This window comes from Haliotis rubra, unplaced genomic scaffold, assembly GCF_003918875.1.
Source record: "Haliotis rubra isolate DU_JTF1 unplaced genomic scaffold, ASM391887v1 Scf138, whole genome shotgun sequence".
Classification (NCBI taxonomy): Eukaryota; Metazoa; Mollusca; class Gastropoda; order Lepetellida; family Haliotidae; genus Haliotis; species Haliotis rubra.
In genome coordinates, this window is record NW_025765314.1 from 1,598,083 (window position 1) to 1,619,651 (window position 21,569).

The 21,569-nt window shown below is 41.4% G+C and overlaps 1 protein-coding gene across 1 annotated transcript in view; it reads left to right on the forward strand.

Annotated features, from left to right (window-relative positions):
• The window catches only part of LOC124268444 (enhancer of mRNA-decapping protein 4-like), a 33,443-nt gene that overhangs the window by 1,670 nt on the left and 10,204 nt on the right, over positions 1 to 21,569 (forward strand). Inside the window, 18 exon segments of the mRNA XM_046703404.1 lie at positions 399 to 476; positions 2,399 to 2,516; positions 2,622 to 2,727; positions 4,260 to 4,443; positions 6,520 to 6,682; positions 7,463 to 7,567; positions 9,754 to 9,863; positions 10,159 to 10,242; positions 10,625 to 10,720; positions 14,022 to 14,130; positions 15,236 to 15,407; positions 15,948 to 16,047; positions 16,779 to 16,873; positions 16,977 to 17,118; positions 18,116 to 18,529; positions 19,602 to 19,750; positions 20,300 to 20,465; positions 20,791 to 20,922. Of these exon segments, the coding sequence (XP_046559360.1) occupies positions 399 to 476; positions 2,399 to 2,516; positions 2,622 to 2,727; positions 4,260 to 4,443; positions 6,520 to 6,682; positions 7,463 to 7,567; positions 9,754 to 9,863; positions 10,159 to 10,242; positions 10,625 to 10,720; positions 14,022 to 14,130; positions 15,236 to 15,407; positions 15,948 to 16,047; positions 16,779 to 16,873; positions 16,977 to 17,118; positions 18,116 to 18,529; positions 19,602 to 19,750; positions 20,300 to 20,465; positions 20,791 to 20,922 (2,523 nt within the window).

The window sequence follows — 21,569 nt, forward strand, 5'->3', positions numbered from 1 at the left end:
TGACTGGGGAGAGGGTATGGAAATATTAATCACCAGTTGTACCTGATCTGGTGACTGTGGGAGGGTATATGAAATATTAATCACCTGTTGTACCTGATCTGCTGACTGTGGGGAGGGGTATGGAAATATTAATCACCTGTTGTACCTGATCTGCTGACTGGGGGAGGGGTATGGAAATATTAATCACCTGTTGTACCTGATCTGCTGACTGGGGGAAGGGGTATGGAAATATTAATCACCTGTTGTACCTGATCTGCTGACTGGGGGAGGGTATGGAAATATTAATCACCTGTTATACCTGATCTGGTGACAGTGTTGTAAGATTGAGATAAGGGTGGCACATTTGACTGAATTGCTGGGAAGGAAGTTAATAGAAAATATTACTGTGTATTTTGCAGGGACTTGCCACCATCAGGGGAAGCAACTCTGACCCAGCTGATGATGACAATGTACAGTTCAGCACCAAAACAACAGATGTAAGTGTACCTGCTAGTCTGGTAGTGATACACAGAAACTTTTTTCCTAATCTGCTGTACTTAAAGACATTTGCTCTTGTTGAATAATTGACCATTGCTGAGGTACAGATAAGCTGCTTATCTGCGTAAATTACGCAAACATTTATGCGAAAACTCAATTCGTATTAAGTCTGTTGCGTACAAGTACGCTTGAATTTTTGTAAATAGCCAAAAAATTTGATCTTACATGCATACACAAAAAATGCCAGGTCTTAACTTGGAAAGTTACTGATACAAAGACTATTAATTATCATTATTTATATTGAGAGTTTCTATTTCAGCACATGAACTTGGCAACTTGCAGACTTTCTGATCGTTTCTCATATTACTGATCAAATATAAGAATATAAGTAGCAAACACATAAACCAACATTTAAACTTTATTATAGTTTTACAATTAATGGAAAATGGCAAAATACCCAACTGAGTTTTTGTGAGGTGAATACAATATATTTGGTTACTCAAAGGAAAATTTGGATACCCATTTGAGATGAACACCAGTGAGTACATAACTCAATGACCCAAAAAGTTATCTGTAGCTCTGCCATTGTATACTTGACTATGTTTACACTTTTTACCATGATTATACTTGTGTGTTACCTGTAGGGGTACTGGGTAAGAAATGTAGGTTCCCAGTAACCTATGTTTGTTGTGAAAGGCAACCTAATGGAATATGTGGTGGCATGACTGATTGCAAACATATGCGTGTCAGATGTGTAGAGCAATGCTCATTGGATTGTCCGGTCTTTATTAATAACAGACGTCATACAGCTAAAGTATTGACGAATGTGGCATTACACATAACACAAACAACCATGATGTAACTGGGATACTGTCATCCTTGTGACTTCCTACAGTGCAGTTTGAGTGTGACATAGGAATCCTGTGTGTCTAATCTTACATGCACCAGTACTGATGTAGATAACCCGTCACATTAAATCCTCTGCGTGTCAATTGTCTCATGCATAGGTTGGATGGATTTCTGGATGATTCTTTTGTAAATTTGGGTTTGGGTAGCCTAGTGGTTAAAGTGTTTGCTCGCGTCACAATACAAAGGTGGTCATTTTCCCCATCATGATATTGCTGGAATATTGCTAAAAGCGGCGTAAAACTAAACTCACTCACTTTTGTAGACATGGTCCAAGAAGCCAGTGGTTGTTGTAAGTGGTATAAGAAGCTCCAAGTCATTAATGTGGCTGATAGCATGACATGTTACTTTGACAGTGTTCATGATATCAACCGCTGGGTTATTAGGTCCAGGTTTGGTTATTTACAGGTGGTGTTTCTTTGAGCAGCATTGAATCTCTCCAAATTGTCTGTGGTACTCCAGAGGTAGAGATAAGCTGTGTATCTGCGTAAATTACTCAAATATTTGTGTGAAAACTCAATTCCTATTAAGTCTATTGTGTACAAGTTCGCTTGAATTTTGGTAAATACTCAGTAAATGTGATCTTACATGTGTACACATGACAATGTCAAATCTTAGCTTGCGTACCGGTGGATAGATAACATAACTGAGGTATATTGAGAGGTTCTATTTCAGGACATGAACTTGGAACCTGCAGTCTTTCTTATCGTTTCTCATGTTACAGATCAAATATGAATAACAAACACTAACATTTAAACATTTTTATATTTTTAAAATTAATGGAAAATGACAAAATACCCAACTGAGTTTGAGTGAGATGAGTACAATTTATTTGGTTACTCTAAGGAAAATTAGGATACCCAATTGAGATGAACACAAGCGAGTACATAACTCAATGACCCAAAAAGTCTGTAGCTCTGTACTTTCAAGGTTTTGGAGAAGTTAAATGAATTACATATTTGAATTTTGAGACTAGATGACTCAGGATTGAAGTCCATCATTTTGGTGTCCACAGAGTGCTGCAGGGCAATGACAACCAAAACAGTTTCAGCGTGTATGGGCGAGACGTTGACGTGTTCCTTGGTGAGGCTCGGGTGGGGGAGTCACTTGTTACCACTGCTGGTAGCAATAAGGTAAACTGCCTTATATTACACTATAATCTATGCTTCTGAACTGAGTCCTTTTGGTGAATCCTGATTGTTCAGCTGATCTTATGCTATATTCCATGTTCATTTCAGGTTAAGATAACCCCTGTGGTGAACTATGACTGGGAACCAAAGTATTATATCGGCAATTTGGTGGCTGTGCACAGAGACAACGAGTTTGTGGCGTATGTACTTAAAGGTAAGAGCTAGTTTTGTCTATTGACTCTGATACAATTACTTTAAATGTTAATGAGACAGCTAGATCAGTATCTCTTTCTGATTAGTCTCCTTCATTATCAAACCTGAACTGGTCTTCAGCAACCCTAAAAGGCAACTAACAGGATCGGATGGTCAGACTCGCTGACTTGGTTGAAAGTAATGAAACATGTCATCGTGTCGTATCCCAATTGTATAGATCGATGCTCATGATGCTGATCACTGGATTGTCTGGTCCAGACTGGATTCTTTACAGACCGCTGCCATATAGCTGCAATATTGCTGAGTGCAGCATTAAACAGCAAACTGACCAACCCACCGACCCACCTTCATTGTTAAGTGCGGCGACTTGTCACACCAAAGACCTGGGTTCGAATGCCCACATGGGCACAATGTGTGACACCCATTTCTGGTGTCCCCCGCTGTGATATTGCTGGAATATTGCTAAAAGCGGCGTAAAACCATACTCACTCACTCACTCACTCATTAATAAGTTTTCAGTTGACGTTCATGAATTTGAAAAAACCCTGTTATATGGTGCCTTGTCATGATTATTGTAGCCTGAAAATAATTATAAACATAACAGGCGCGGTGGGGTAGCCTTGTGGATAAAGTGTTTGCTCTTCACGCTGAAGACCTGTGTTTTATTCCCCACATGGGTAGAATGTGTGAAGCCCATTTCTGGTGTACCCCTGATATTTCTGGAATATTGCTAAAAGTAGTGTAAAACTAAACTCACTCACTATAAACATAGCAGTCATTTTGTTACAATGCAGTCTCATGTATGGTCTACCGTGAAGATGCGGCTTAGGATATATCTTCAGTAACCCATGCTTGTCGTAGGAGGGGACTGATGGGATCGGGTGGTCAGGCTCGCTGACTTGGTTGACACATGTCATCGGATCCCAATTTTGTAGATTGATGCTCATGCTGTTGATCACTGGATTGTCTGGTCCGACTCGAATATTTACAGACCGCTGCCATATAGCTGGAATGTTGCTAAGTGCGGCGTGAAATTAAACTCTCTCACTCACTCACTCAATTTTATACACATGTACTAGCAATTTTGTACATAAAAATGTTAAATAAGTATGCTTAAAAATATGGGAAGGCAGAGGGGTCATTGATTTTGTACATGACATGCAGGGCGGGGGTCGCTTACTTTGTACGTAAGTTTTAGGTGGGGGGGGGTTGTTGTCATTCACATTGTACATGCTTCTCCATAAATATCATCATCACTCACTCTAGCCATAAATTATAAACAGTACCTTAGTTGTGAAGCCCATTTCTGGTGTCCCCCGCTGTGATATTGCTGGAATATTGCTAAAAGCGGCGTAAAACTAAACTCACTCACTCAGTATGTTATTTGGGTGGAGTCCCATCCGGGATTCAAACCCACACTCTCAGATTCAGGCACCTAATCGCCAGCACACAAAGTCAGCCATCTAATATTAAACAAATGTATAATTATATAATCATAATGATGATATATGATAATGGTTATGCTTGCTTTAGGTAAATCAAATGGAGTTGTCCGTGTCATCTCAAGAAAATGTGCAGAGCGGGTGCTTTTAAAGGACTTCGATGGACGGGTTATTGACATCGCCTTTGCCCATACTGATGAAATTCTCCTGGCTGCCGTGGATGAAATAGGGAACTTGTTTGTGCATGAAATTAAAGAGGAAGATGGGAAAGTTGTGTATCCTTCATCATCGAATTCTCATTGAATTCTTCACAGTGTAAATAGACAGTCATCTTTGTTAATGTGCATGAATTGTTAGCATCTGTAGGAGTTGTTCCCAGCAACTTATCTTTGTTTACAAGAGAGTTAAGCATGTGAAGTGAATCGGATGGACAGACCCAGCTCTTAGATGAGTGTGTGTCATCATTTGCATAATATCGGTAATGTGGACTAAAGGGTTAAACAACAGACAATAAACAGTACATAGTTTACCATTTTTTCCACATGTTCTACATGGAGTAACCTAGACTTGCAGAGCTCCAGATAAGATTTAGCTCATGTGGGTACTGTACCCACTGTATTTTTTGGAGTGGGTATTATGAATGTTGAGTGGGTATTTCCTTTTCCGTTACCCACAGCTTTCAAATATGTGTACTCACCTTATAAGTATTATGTCACTGAGTAGGTATGTTCTGCCTTGTCATACCTAATCAAAACCAACTTAAATATAATGGAAATGATTTCATAAAAAAATCACTATACTGACAGTACAACACTAGTCCTATACTATCAGTACAACTTGATAGCAATCGATGCCTTTTTCATTACGCAAGCGATTTTTATAAATATATTCCGTACGCATTTGTTTTAAACATTTTGCGTATGTAACATTTTAAATGCGTAATTGGTACGCAACAATTATTTTTCAATGCGTAATTGATATTTTCCATCGTGATTTTACCCGGATAATGCGAGTTTATCTGGGCCACCTAGACTTGCTCAATGGCAGATTTTGTTCCCAGGTCCACAGGCAATCCCCACATTGAAATGACCATTTCCCTGTTGTTATAGTTAATACGAATATGATGGTCCTGTGAAAGTGACTAATACCAGGAACTGTAAAGAGGAGGCTAGTGTAATGCGTTGTCATACATTACTGCATCTTGATTAAGGATAAATTTTCGAGGAATATTGCAAATTTGTTCAAAATAATGATGATATCTCAGTTTGACCACCAAGGGCACTTAGTTTGTAATCGTAGGTTATTCAACGCACTACTTACTGTAGTAGTAATGGCCTTCATGTTCATATCAGATGTCTTATCTGCCAGGGCCTTTTTATCCCCCGCAACGCGTTTTGTGGGGGGTATTAAAATGGACTCCGTGCGTGCGTGCGTGGAATTCTGAATAAAATATTTTTGGCGTTTCCGTGGCAACAAGTTTTGACTAAGCCTGAAATTGGTGGGAGTACACTTTTCCGGAGCTGAACTCTAAAACCGTTCACTATTTCTTTACCAAACTTGGCACATAGATTGGTCTGGTGGTGTACTGGTGCCTTTTGGTAGTTTTGGAATTCTGAATAAAATATTTTTGGCATTTCCATGGCAAGAAGTTTGACTTAGCCTGAAATTAGTGGTTATGCTCTTTTCCGGAGCTGAACTCTAAATCCGTCTATTATGTCTTCACCAAACTTGGCACATAGATTGGTCTGGTGGTGTACTGGTGCCTGTTGGTAGTTTTGGAATTCTGAATAAAACATTTTTGGCGTTTCCATGGCAACAAGTTTGACTTAGAATGAAATTGGTGGTAGTACACTTTCCGGAGCTGAACTCTAAAACCGTTCACTATTTCTTCACCAAACTTGGCACATAGATCTGGTGGTGTACTGGTGCCTTTTGGTAGTTTTGGATTTCTGAATAAAATATTTTTGGCATTTCCATGGCAACAAGTTTGACATAGACTGAAATTGGTGATAGTGCTCCTTTCTGGAGCAGAACTTTAAAAACTTTTCAATACTCTCCTTCCACTTTTCTATATACATACCTAAATATTTGACATAATCATAACTCGTAGACATAATCATGAAGAGTATTTTGCCATTGCGGGGGATATTGATGACTTTGTCTTCTTGTTCCTTTTGGAAGGGTCATTGTTTAAAGGTGAAATTAGCAACGTGTTGCCACCCTTTCCCATGTTTGCTCTACTCTTGACATATCTACTGTGACAAAGGATACATGTATGTTTGAATTTCCCAGTGATGATTAAAATATTGAATAGAGATCCTGCAAACACTGATTTTCCTTAGCCAGTAAAGCTCCTCCTTACTCCTGCACGTGAAACACCCACAGGCCACGCCATCCTCGGAGTTCCATCGAGTTATCTGGTGCCCCTACATCCCGGAGGACTGTGAGGAGGCTATGACCGACGCCTCGTCACAGGATGCCTCGCGGGTGCTTGTCCTCACTCATGATGCAGTGGTGAGTAGCTGATTCTGTGCTACTGTCTCAGCCTTTAAAACTGATGCCTCTCTGCTAGTCTGTGACTTAAAAATTATAAAGGACAGATAAGACTCCAGTGATAGTTGTCTATGTGCTTCTATATTTGACTAGAAGCATACAAGGTGTCCTAATTGACAAGCGTACAAGGGCCTCATTTCTGTGTACATGTCTTACTACTTACTGACACTGAGTGAAACCTGATAGTAGATTTAAACATATTTGTCTTGTTCAAGCGTCATCTGCTACAGACTGTGAGGACATTTTAACAAATATCTAAGCTTGCTCTAACTTACACAGATATATGGTTGGTCAACCTTGATGGAGGAAGCAATTTGTTGTGTCTCTTTATAATTTGTGTATATGTTCTTGCTGTGATTACAACTTGATTTGTTGTAGAAATGTGTTGACACTCTGTAAACATGTGTCTTCAAAACAGGAGTGGCTGTTTTGTTGACATGGTTATGCATTACCCCCACCTTCAAGTTACCTTCAAATAGCGCCCCTTAGTTGTACCAGGATCTGATGATCCAAGTTCACTTTGATTATCAGCCTTGGTTCATCAGCACATTGTCTGCTCTGGTTCATCAAACTTGTAAACATCTGTGACATATTCCGACATTATTCTGACGGTATGATGAAAAAACTGTTGGGAGACTAACACAAAGTAGCTGAATATTCGAGGTAGCTAGTTTTGTAACTTACTGCTTAAGCCTCTGCTTAGACTATGGAATGTGTACCTGATTATGTTGTATTTTCAAGGCGGAGATATGGAGTGTTGACATGGTAACCAAGGAACATGGGTGTGGCCCTCACTACCCAAACACCGTAGAGAGCGGCCTCATTACCATCAACAGTCACACCAAGGTAGGACATTCTTAGCTGAAATACTGTCAGTCATCTGTGAAGATGGACAGGAATCCATTAAACAGGGATGAATTTAGATATGTAGATTTTGTCTACAATAATCACCTTGGGGCCCATTCCACAATGAGATGGTCCAAAGTCCCATCTTTAACAACAGACGTAGTGCCAAGATTGCAATGTGGAACAGGAGCCATTGTCAGGCCTCTTTTCTGTACAGTTTCTGTTTAAACTGTTATATGCAGGTATTAACATGATTAACCCATTCAACACCGTAGGCCGGAAAACCGGCCAAGACGTCACGAGTCCCCAGACACCGTAGACTGGTAAACCGGCCAGGCAGTAGTCACATCAAAATGATCTATAATTTTCGGAACCTAACTAACATATGATTCTTTCATGAAATCTATCACTTTTCACAATGTCTGAAAACACTTATTAAATTTCAAATGACCATATATTATCGACTGGCTTAGAATTATACACTATTTTTTATTGAAAAAAACAATTCTCGGACACATTCTTCGGCAAGGATCCACAACTAAGTTGTCAAAGAGCAAAGTAACGATGTTTAGAGAAAATAATTAAACAAACTGAATAACCTGAAGAATAAAATTCACATCAGTACTCATAAAAGTTGTCAAACGTACCTTATAAGTTACTATTTCCTTCTTTTTGAGCAATCGTGTAATGCAATTCAAGTGACATCTCGGCTTTTGTCGCCTCAAACTTCATGCTCGGACACGATGTTTAATGCTAAAATATATGCATGAAGCATTTTTGTCACAGGTCATAACCTAGCACGATATGTCCACTAAGTTCCATAATATACATATAGGTGGTGATTTATTGCGTAACATGTTCAGAATGGCGTAATTTTACCCAAAACTTTCGTCTGAATCATTAGTTTTCGTTTACGAGGACGGTATCCATTGCTGTAATACGATTGGCTGCCTTAGGTCACGTGTACAATATTGACCAATCACGATCCTTATGTCAGACTGTGGCGAAAAAGCGTCATTAGAAAACCAATTTTTATCCAATAAAATCGCTTCTTACAACTGTGAAATAACTCTTGCAAGGGTACAGTGATATTGTTGATGTTCAGAGCTTTCGAACGATACCCGCCATCAAACGAATCGCCTCACATGTTATTCATACGAAGCTTCGAAAACCGAGGTATTTCCCGCTGTTGTATCACGTTACCGAGCCTTCTCAAAGAAAGTCACTGATATCGGGAAATAATTGAACCGACCATACATATTATTTGAGAAATCTTTTTCAAATAATTTCCAATTATGTAAAAATGAAAATATAGAAGAAAAATCTGGTAAGGGGATATTATGACATGTTACAAATGGAAAATTTTGGCGCTATTAATCCCACGCTGATACAGTTTTTGCTCCCAATTATGTAAAAATGTGGTTTATCTGGACATTATCTTGCATTTTCATTAAAAATTAAATTAATTACGTTGTAGTTGGATTATTTGAATAATATGATTTAAAATAAATTTCATACATTATAAGATTAAAAATAAATTTCATATTTATAAACTGTAGATTAGACCTTTCAAATGGTGTATGATATTTAGTAGCAATAATGTTTTACAAGCTGATATTTCCCTTCATAAACATAGGCTCCATCTATGACCTCAGAGTCTCTGGGAACTCGGTGTCATGGCAGTAAAAGCCTCTGGTTGACTGGTGTTGAAAGAGTTAACTTCCTGGGAATTGATTAGCAGTTGGTTGTTGTAAGGACATGAAGTTAATGTTCCATCATCAGCTATCTAGTGTTATTTCTGTCTTAGTTCTATTATGATAAATACTCACACCCCATATTTTTAAACTTATCCTATCTCACGTTGTGTACTCTCTCTCTCATGACATCCATTTGGAAGTGATGTCACAAACTCCTCTCAGACAACTTACCATCATGAAAGAACAGTGCACTTTAACTGGATTGCTATTTGCAGGGTTCTCGGTATTAGTCATACTAGAATGTGATACTGTCAATGATCGAGGATGGCTGCAGATTTCCACCAGTTTTGTTATGTCAAGGGTCATTTGTGTGATAAATGCTGTTACAATATACATAGAAATGACATAGTCCTTCAGACCACGACCAACTTTGTGTGTTTTTGTATTTATGATTTCCTCTTTGCTATTTGTATTGATTTCTCTCTTCAGCCAATTGTTGATGCTGCATTTTCCCCTGATGGCACAGCGATGGCAACAGCTAGTCTGGACGGAGAGGTGAAGTTCTTCCAGGTCTACATGCAAGAGGGCACCTCTCCCAGGTCAGATGTCACAGCAGCTGGCTTACTGTGGATGTAGCATTGTTCTAATGTAGTATTTGCCACAGGGGGCTGATTCATGTTTAAGTGTGCTTCTTAGAAACTAAACATGCAAACCAATTCCACACAAACAATACAGTACAAACACTAAAAAAGAATTGTTTTTCATATTGAGTTTGATTTCCAAACTTTATTAAGAACAGCCTGTGTCATGTAGTTGTAATATTGCTGTGTATAACAACAAAGTGTGTTAGAGTGGTTGCTTTGACTGGATGTAACCAGGACTGCTCTGTGACAGGTGTCTGCACCAGTGGAAACCTCACGACGGCAAGCCGATGTCGTGTCTCTTCTTCCTGGATGATCACAAGAACCTAAGTGCAGAGTGAGTTGTTAATATGGTCTTACTATTGGCGTGAAAGTGTTATCTTCCACAGTTAATATGTCTTGTTAGATGTTTTGTTTCCAATCCATTCACTTTTCCTGATATGGAGTTTTTCCTTCTTTGTTACACATGAGATAAGGGAATTTGTGTTGCATTCAGTCAGATTTGATCTGAGTTAGTTCCATTATCAAATAACAAACACATCAGTGTTCTATCGTTGTAATTACTCGGATAAAATTTTAAAACCTGATTTGAATCTTTTCTCTGACAAACTGTTCCACACTAGTCAGAGGCCATATGAAAATAGTTTATGTGCAACTGATGACATTCTTTCCTTGAAATTTTTGGGTCATCTGGACACCTGCATGTTTCGTGTTTGCAGTGCCCAGTTTTGGAAGTATGCAGTGACTGGAGCCAATCAAAACCAGGAGCTAAAGATCTGGAGCTGTGAGTCATGGAACTGTCTACAGACAATCAGGTTGGTAGCTATAGTAATCCCACTCCTGTAGGGACTAGTTCCAAGAATTTGCGGGGCGGTGGGGTATCCCAGTGGTTAAAGCGTTCGCTCGTCACGCCGAAGGCCCGGGTTCGATTCCCCACATGGGTACAATTTGTGAAGCCCATTTCTGGTGTCCCCCGCCGTGATATTGCTGGAATATTCTAAAAACGGCGTAAAACCATACTCAGTCAGTCAGTCAGTCCAAGGATTTGCTGCATTATAGGGAGCTGTCTCTGGATGCTAGTATTGTTCCTGATTAATCAGTTCACTTGATTACTAGTTGGCAGAACTTGGGAGTTTGATTATTCCAGAAGATCAATCTTGTTTCTTATCATTGGATTCTTTTTCAGAAGAAGTCCTCCTTCATTCGTTTATACACAACGTGGCTCATAGTGGCCGAGGTTGTGTTTGTTTTTTGTTTTGTTTTTTGTTTTTTTGCCTGGGTTTCTGCGCCTCACGCTCATTCTTTCAGGCACGCAGATTTTATGTTTTTCAAAAATCTGCTTCAGGCGGGGGATAATTTTTGATGAAAGGTTTCTAAGGAAATCCCTTTATTGTTCCCCCGCCTACTCCTCTCCCACAAACAATGTTGCTACACTAACGATTGATTTCTTATTTATAGCAGCAGCTTGGGTGGCTTGGCTTCTGTCAGGTCTAACCCCCAGACACGCGGAATTCCTGCAGCCGTTGCAGACACAATTCTGACTTCGAGGCGGGATTCGACACCCGTTCAGTTTGTTGATCGGTGGGGCGGGCTGGTGTGCAGATAGGGGGATTTCAGAATCCCTATTCTGCGGATTTAGTTCGGATATTGGAGTTACTATAACCTCGTTTTGGTTGAGAGCCTTATGACCTCCACCATTCCCGGGTACTCCATGGCTATTTCCACGTTTCACACCTCGTTCTATGGTGTTCTGCGTAGGCAGCACCCTCTCGTACAGCGCTTCGTGGCTGGCATGAACAGGGTTCGACCGCCTCGGCGGCGACCAAGCCCACCTTGAAATTGCTAATTATTCTCAATTCCATGGCTGTCTGGCCCTGACTTTTCAAGTATGTCGTCTCCCTCACTTCACTTGTTGACGTGGAAGAAGGCTTTACTTGTCGTTGTGAGCTCTGGTAGAAGGGTCGGGTACATCCATGCGATACCCACTGACCCGACACTGACAGTATTTTATACTGATCATGTCCGTATTCGCCACCCGGATACCTACCACTCTCAGATCGATATTGCTTTCCATGTGACTGCTCATATTGAACTTCCACCCCTTACCCAGCCTTCCACACCGGGGACCGATCTTTCGATTGCTCACCTGTTGGAGTGACTATAACGAACAAACGAAAGGGATCCGTACGGGTACCCTTGTGTTCTGTTTGGTGGCGGGAAGACTGGGGAGTCTGCTAGCAAGCGGACTTTATCTTGTTGGCTTGTTTCCGTAATTGTTCGGTTAAGTGCTAAGATTTACCTTCCCCTTAGGGGTTGAAGGCAGACTGGGTAGGGCAGATGCCGCTTTGTTGACAATACACAGCGGCACTGCTCAATGAAGAGATCGGTTCTGTCGCTCTTTGGAGATGGCAGAATGCCTTCATTCGCCTTTACCGACTTGACTCGCATTCTAAGGATCGTGCACGGTCGGTCTTTCGGTTCTCTCCAGTGGAGAGTGTCCTGCCACCCTGACCATGTTAGTAACTGGTCATTGGTATCGGTTCTGTGTTCAATGTCGATATGGTTCATATCACTACATCGTATAAGCCTTACCACCCTTTCGGGTTGGGTCGGGTTTGGGTGTACATACGTCCCTTACTTCCTCTTCACTTAAAGACAAGAGAGGGCAGGGCCGGTTTTGAACGCTATAACCAGTCATATGCTATTAACCCGTCTTGCGATGGAATTGGGTACGAACCCCCCACGGGTCACTGTTTGGTATGCCTCTCTTAGAGCCAACACATGTTCAGCTACGCTTTTCGCTATTCAGGGGATTTTTGTACGCTAACAGTTTTTTCCCTCTTCCCGAGACTTCGGTATTTGGGAGTCTGTGTTAATCAGCACTTTGGATGATGGTAGTTTACACTTACCCTCCTCACCCCGAGAGCGTTTAGTGGGGGTGTTTTATCTGGTTTTTCACTCGTACAATGCATGGCGTTTGTACTCGTTCGATTTCCTCAGTAAGTTTTTAGCGAGACTAATAATTTCTCTGGGTTTTATCAAGGTCCCGGTAAGCCCTCTTCCAAAAAGGAGAGGTGCATTCGAGCATTAGTTTGCAGTACTTATTAGCTCGACTCCTGGGTTATTGGCTTTTAAGCGTTTTTTACGCTTTCCCTACCCTTATACCTCTCGCCACTCTTTTCTGGTTCGGGCTATTAAGGTTGGGAGTTGTTTCGTCATGTCCCCATAAATTCCTTTCCATTGTAATGGTTGGGGGTGGGGTTTTATGTCATAATTGATTTGAGCCAATTGACGTATTAGCTTGGGCTCTCTATTTCCCGCCCTAGCCACGCCCCCGCCTGATTGACATCAGCGGTCAGGTGGCTCGGTAAGTGTTTTTTCTATTTCCGTATCGGTTGTAGATTTCACTCCACCACGGGTGTAGTTATTGCCAGACAGAATGCCACTCCCGTCTCAAATATCTTTGGGAGTCTGTCTTATGCTTATATGTACCCCAAGGAGGACTTCTACTGAAAAAGAATTATACAAACCTGTAGAGGTTATGAATTCTTTGAAGAAAGTCCTCCTTGGGGTACGACCACCCGCCTCCCCTCATTCTGTCTGATACGTTCAGCATGAAAAGTGAGGTACAAGGTAGACGGCCTGCTCTTGGCTGTGTTGGTCCGGTGGGGCCCTGTAGGGGTGGTCTCACAAGACAAAACAAGTTTTTTGTTTCGTACATATTTTATTACAAAATATAGTTACAACTGTCGTAGGATTTAAAATGGACATTTTAATGCTTATACATACCCTAAAAAGACTTTCTTCAAAGAATTCATAACCTCTACAGGTTTGTATAAATTTTTGTGACTTTCTTGACAATTGTAAAGTGAAGTTCCAGATTTGATTATTTTTGAATGATTCCCAATGGAGGGAATTTTAGTGACAAAGATACCGTTGATTTTGTCACAGTATTGAATTATCTGGAGATTAGAAATATGAACGAAAACTACAAATATTACTAGTCATGATTTTATGTTAACTCCCAATATCAAAAAGTGTTTCTGCTGACATGTATCAAATAGAAACAAACAAAACAAACAAACAGACTAACCCTGGACATTTTGTCGCTGACAGATTCGTGAACCCACCAAACATGGAAGTTGGTGCCCTGGCAGACGTGTCCTTGAAGGCAGGGCTAGATCTTGGTGCTAAGTACCTGGTGCTGTCAGACAGGATGCGGAAGGTGAGAGTTCTTACATTGTAAACTGTCAGCTTAAATCTCTACAAGAGGAAACAACAACCTCTTCAGTAGTAAACTAATGGGATTTCCTGTATGTAAGCCCTGGGCTTAATAACGGAAAATGACCCCTCTTGTTAACAAATAAAAAAACAATAATTAAGCCCAGGGCTTAAATTCAGGAAATGCTTCTAATTGAAGAAAATGATTCTAAGACACGACAAAATGGAATGAACTTTAACATAACCTGAATAATACAGATCTGAATAATACACCTGAACCATAAACAATCATTAAGGAACAGAAAGTTATACTTCTGAAACTTTCAGTCATTAAAAATGTCCGGTTAAGTGTGCTTCACTGTGTTGAACCGGTCTCACACTGAAGTTCAGCTTCTCGTCAATCGGATCCTTTTTTGGACTTCAAAACGTTCTGTATACATGAAACATTTAACTGAACTAACAGCGTTATAAATGCTGACATTTGACATTTGCTTTTTCAAAGGGATGTCCCTCTAACCAATAAAATTTAAAACTTAATGTAGGCCCATGTGTTTAGTAATGGGAAAGGGGCAGTGGGGTAGCCTAGTGGTTAAAGCGTTGGCTCGTCACGCCGAAGACCCGGGTTCGAATCCCCACATGGGTACAATGTGTAAAGCCCATTTCTGGTGTCCTCCGCCGTGATGTTGCTGGAATATTGCTAAAAGCGGCGTAAAACCAAACTCAGTCAGTCAGTAATGGGAAAATGTCCTGTTTTTAGGCCAAAACGGCAAAATTTCAAATGGACTTAACTATGGGAAATCTCGGTACTACATCTACAACAGTTGTTGACATCACTGTGCACCACCTTTGTGTCCTGAAATTTATGCAGGGTGTTGAGATCTGCAGGTCTACAGCACAACATTACAAGGAACATTGCTGTGTCTGTTGAGCTTTCCTGGCACTGGAACAAAGCCTTTGCTTGACAGTGATTACATCCACACCAGTCCGATATATTAATGGTTTATGAAGGGACTGATGTGTATGGACAAGTTATAGAATGGTCCTCTAAGAACAAGCCTTCATTTACAATCACCCACTCTGTCAAATGCATTTTGACCCTTATGTTTTAGATGCTGTATGTGTTACAAATCCACCAAGAAGGCACATCGACCACGGCACATGTCAGCTCCGTGTCGGAGTTCCTGCTTGCACAGCCTTGCCTTAGTTACGCCATCCTGGACGCCAGCACCAAGAAGCTAAAGAAATCCCCAAATGACTCCCATCTTGATGAAATAACCACAGGTTTGTGGGCATGGCTAGCTGCTCATAAGACTCTTCTCAAATTGGTCTCTGTTGTGGTTAGAAATGTAGTGAGAACCAACTTAATGTATGTTCAAAGATATCACTTGTGATTACCATGTCTGATCCACATGGACATTCCGAGTTAGCATTGGTCCCCAGTGCCTGTTCTGGTTGTAAGGTATGATAGTGGATCACACGGTTCTGTTAAACTAGTTGATTGCGTTTCATCATCCCATGTTGGGACGGATTGTTAATCGTAATAGTGAGAACTGTATTTCCTGGTTCAGGTTGGATTATGTACAGGAAGTTGTCATGTAGCTGCTATATTGCTGACTCCAGTGTTAAACAAACTAGGTCTAATGTTTCAGGTAACACCTGATTCTCTGAAGGCAGTATTCAGTGAAGACGTGACTCACACAGTGAACCCAAAGTGATTTGTCTAACATTTGTGTGTGATCCATTGTGTTGGATTTAGTGTCATATGTGTGACTTCTTTTTGGTTGTTGAGTTTTGAAGATTGATTGTTGATTGTGAACCCAGGGGACCTTGACGGCGACGCCACAGACGACATCAACCGCCTCCACAGGCCAGAGGAGACGACAACGGGCGTTCAGTTGAGACTCTATGCAGTTCATTCAAAGTGAGTCAGAAATACTGAGTTGGTCACTTATATCCACTGCTCATTAGAATTAGAATGTCGTTTGACTCCAACGCTGTATTGAAAAACTCAAAACATCAATCAGTGGATTGTCTGGTCCAGACTTGATTATGTGCATGTTGCCTTCATATAACTGTAATATCATTGACCAAGTATAACAAGCAAAGCTTCACAGTCATGTTGACTTTCTGTTGACAGCTGTGTTGTCATTAGTCCTCATTCAGAGATGCCAACCTCTACGATGTTATTGTAGTCGCTACGAAGTTTAGCCTCAAACTACGCCAATACGATTGCACTAGAAATTCTACTGAAATTTGAAGAAAATTCATAAATATTCGAATATGTAGACAAAAACTTTTTTGTCGATTAAGTACATTTTCGCCAAAAAGAGACAAGAAGAAATGTAATGGAAATCTGGTGTTGGGGGTATGTGAAATTGAAGCTTACTCTTGATTAGTGTCATATTATCTTTCTCAGAATCTATCATGATTTTAAGTATTTAGTTGACTACTAATTTTATGGTCAAACTACTAATTTTGATCCTTGGCACTACTATTTGCAACACTTTGGGGTTGGCATCTCTACCTCTTTACATCGTGGAACTAGAGCACACTGTCACTTCCTGGCAGCAGTGACATAGTTGTAGTATTCAGGGTATCGTTGACTGTATTCAATCTCGCACTGACTGTTGCTGCATCTATCTCACTCTGTAGAGCTCTGCAAGAGTTGCTGATCCGCTACAGACCAGAATCCTCGGTGCCACCCCCCTCCACACCTTCTGTTAGCTCCATTTCTCACGATGAGACAGGTAGGAAATTAAAAATATATGCAACATTGATGTACAGTGTTCAAATTGAGCATTAAGCCCTTATGTGTTAGTTTGAGAGATATATACCTGTTTCCTGTTGCAGGTTTGCGTGACGCCTTGTCGGACATCAGTATGAGTGTAGAGCAGAGTCTCCCGGAAAGCCACGGCAGCAGCTCCTCCGCCATTCATGACAACTCCAACCCAGTGCTCCTCACACCTGATGCATTTACCAGTCCCAGTCCAAAGTAATTAGGCTCATTAGCATTATCCAGTTACCCAGTATAATTGCCCATGGTTTTCATGGTAGAAATACTGCCTAGTAACCCATGCTTGTTATTGTGACAGATAACAACAATGGTTAGCAGGGTCAACTTGGTGGCTTGGATGTCATGTAGTCATGTCATCATGTCATGTCATTATTTCCTGCCATGTCATGTCATTATGTTGTCATGCCATCATGTCATGCCATGTCATATCATCATGTCATCCCATGTCATGTCATGTCGTATCATGTCGTTCCATGTCATGCCTTCATGTCATGTCAGTATGTCGTCCCATGTCAACATGTCGTCCCATGTCATGTCGTGCTATGTCATGTCATGTCATGTCCCTTTGGGTCTGGGTTAGAATTCATCTTCAGTAACCCATGCTTGTCGTAAGAGGCGACTAACGGGATCAGTGGTCAGGCAAATGGATGACAAATGTCATCTGTTCCCAGTTGTGCAGATTGATGGTCATGCTGTTGATCACTGGATTGTCTGGTCTAGAATGGATTATTTACAGACCACCGCCATATAGCTGGAATATTGCAGAGTGCGGCGTATAACTAAACTCACTCATGTCCCTTTGGTGTCATGTCATGTTGTTTCATGTCATGTCAGGCCATGTCATGTCACATTGTGTCATGTCATGTCATGTCATGTCGTCATGCCATGACATTTCATGTCCCTTTGGTGTGGATCTTTGCTCATGCTTAAACAGTTTAAGTTGCTGTTTTTCTCTTGTGTAGACTGTGGTCATGGCTGGCCCACTTGTATAAGGCATGGCAAATTCCATCTAGCTCTGACTCTATTTCTTGTACTGTCAGCACCATATGTGTCTGAGTGCTTAACATCAGATTTGAAAAATTCAAACGCTTTTCTCCCACATAAAGATGTTTGACTGTGTTATATATCTGTACTGATCAGCATGTTCAAATCCTTACTCATACTCTCATGAAAATGTTATTACTGTTTTTTCCAGCAACAAAACTGTGTCAGTGCAGAACTCTTTGGAACATGTTCGAAGCAGTGGAACTATGGATCATGTGCGAGGCAGTGGATCTAGTACCAGTAGTTTCACTCACGTCACACCCATGAATGATGAGATCTACACCCCCCGGAGCTCAGCATCTGGTGACCGGACCGTCATGTCTCCAGGCAGTACCATCGCCCACACACCCTCCTCCAAGGGCGATGCCCAGTCTCAGGACGTGACGCCCACAAACATGCCACTCCCCCCCATAGACTCTGTGGAGGAGGAGGAACTTGCCACACCCAAGGGGGCACCAGAGTCGGAGAAAGGGGATGCTCTCAATCATTCTGCACAAGAAGTGCTGGATGATTTCTTCACCCAGGTAGGACCAAGTCCATATATGACAATAGGGTTCATGACAGAGTAGATCACTGAAATATAAAATCTTCATAGAACTGCGCTGCATATGTTTCATTACATTCTTGGTGTTTTTATATGAGAGAGATGTGTTAGATGGTAAACAACATTAAAACCTCATTCATTTAACTTTAGATTTCTGTGGCACAACAGAGTCACTGGTACCATGTAGAGTTCCTACCTGCCATTCATTTACACAAATTCATATTCCCCAGACAATGCATTCTCTTCCCACAGAGGTTACTTGTCATATCTTCCTGCGAACCTCTGTTCTAATACGGCCATATTTCCCGGTTCTCGTAAAATCCCCTAGCGGCAAAAGATCGCAGCACGAATTATCTCCCTTCTTTCTATCCAATCAGAACACGTGTTACATCGACTTAGATTCAACTTGACTAACACAAGCAAATGTGGGGCCACAAATATCCCCCATCTGCTGGGGACTTGTGTTGATATTACACACAACACGTTTAATGGCTAGCTTGTCCGTTGTCAACGAGGGCGATGGAGACGAAACCTGATCCGCCATAACATGACTGAGTTCTGTCTAGAAGAAACGTTTACGCATCACGCAGGGGTAGAGGTTTAGTTTTCTCGAAGGATACGGAAATTACCGAGGCCTTTCGAATGATCACTTTTGAAACAACGTCACTGATTGCACAACTAAATCTGATTGCCTCCAATCACGAGTCTTGAACACTCACACCATGAAAGGGCCGTATTAGAACAGAGGTTACGTAGGAAGATATGACAGGAGTTACCTCTGTGGGAAGAGAATGCAGACAATGATAATCCTAGAATATTAAGGATAGTGACAGTAAATGATTTTTTGTATTTTTGAAATAACAGCTCCCTGCATGCCCTTGTGTCTCCAGCCAGTCTTCACTTAAAGAAGTCCATAAGGAAACACTCAAATTGGTTGCTGAGACCAAAGCTAGGGCTAATGGCATAGTAATGGCCTGTAACCACTGCACAGACTGCTTAAGTGTAAGACTGTTTTAGATGTGATAGAAAACAGAGATGTTATCCATTTAACACATATCTATGATCTATTGTAACCATGGTGAACTGTTGACAGGGAGGGACGTCCAAGAGGTCAGTGGATAGCCAGTCCAGCACGGGGGAGGTTTGACGTCAGCGAGATAGTTCCTCCTCCTTCTGGTCAGCCTGAGGTGAGGCACCGCACTGACTACGACGAGAACGACCAGGAGGTGGCTGAAGTTCTAGGTACAACATTTGTTGCTTCTATGGTTATTACTGTTATTCCTATTGAACCTCCAGGTGTATGTTCCAGGGCTGAATAGTTCTGTAGTAATGAAGTTGGGGTCTGAGTCAAACATAGTGTCACCATTATGGGCTGTTATAAATGTAACTTGCACCAGATTTTACTTGAATCTGTAGACGAGATAAAGTCGTTCCATGCATAAATATCACGTTTTGGGTGAGCTTTTAAAACACTTGACAATGGTGAGCTCATTATTCTTTAATCTTTATGGTCTATAGGATTTTGATTACTTTGTGGATGTTTTTATTTATTGGGATACATTGGGTCTTGGAAAATATATGCCAACAGAAATTACATTGAATTCCACCAAACCTCTTTGTAAAAGGTATTTGTCTCAGAAAAAGCCCATCTTGAAGGATCACTAAACAATGTTTCGAAGATTTCTTCATTCAAAGATTTTCTTAACATAAAGTCTGGCTATCACTGTTTGAGAAAAATCTGTGTTTTGTGTCTGAAGTATTTTGTGTAATTTGTTGTTTTGTTTGTATCAGGTGAGAGTTATGTTGCTGCCGAAGAGGAAGGAGGTGAGGCTGAAGAGTTCCAGGAAGGGGAGACAACCGGGGAGGACATACATGTCCCCCGTGCCTGGCCCAAACCACCAGATGTACCTGGAGTTAATCAGAATCTGTCATCGGAGGCTGTGGTCCGAGACAGCAGGTAAGTTCTGACAGTTATCTTACCTTTTGTTGGTGGAACTTGAGGCTTTCTTGGTGTGTGGTGAAGGAGTATGTGTGTTTTGTTTGGGTATATTGAGGTTTGGGAAATAGTAAGACCAGAGCATAGTCACCATCTGGCATATACAGACAGGAGATTAGCAATCATTGCAGTGGAGGTCGCCCAGGTACTACTGGTAGCTACCAGTGTTTCAACAAAACATTTGCTGGATCTATACAGCTATTTAACTTTTCATGTTCAGAACTAGATTGAATGTTGCCTCCAACAAGCCAACGTATGTGCCAGTCATAGAACTGTTTACCTTTAGCTCAAGGGAGGAGACCCAGGATGACGACGATGATGATGAGGAAGAAGGTGATGATGGAGATGATGAGGCGGAGATTGAGGAAGAGATTGAGGTTGTTGAGGAGGGCAGCGAGGAGGAGCAACAGCAGAGCCAGTAAGTCCATAGATATAGGTACCTGAACTGCAGCAGCAGAGCCAGTAAGTCCATAGATATAGGTACCTGAACTACAGCAGCAAGAGGGGCTGTTGTAGCAGACCCTTGTGGGGAACCCTTGTGGGATAGCCTTGTAGCAGAGCCTTGTGGGAGAGCCTTGTGGGGATAGCCTTGTAGCAGAGCCTTGTGGGATAGCCTTGGAGGGAGCCTTGTAGCAGACTTGTGGGAGAGCCTTGTAGGGAGAGCCTTGTAGCAGAGCCTTGTGGGAGAGCCTTGTGGGATAGCCTTGTAGCCCTTGTGGGGGTAGCAGAGCCTTGTGGGGGAGAGCCTTGTGGGATAGGAGAGTGGGATAGCCTTGTAGTGTGGGATAGCTTTATTGTGGGGATAGCCTTGTAGAGCCTTGTGGGTAACCTTGGTCAGGAGAGTCTTGTAGTGGAGCTTTATAAGAGAGCCTTGTAAGTAACATGGTCACTCATCGCATGTCTACAAAGCCCTTGCTTCCTGAGGTAATATTGTTGAAATATTGGATAAAGTTACATTATACTTACTCTCTTTTGAGGATAGAAATAAGTTTTTCTTTTCACCAAACCTCAGTAATGATCCGCTATAGAGCTTTCATCTACCAGATGGTTGAAGTACTATCCACA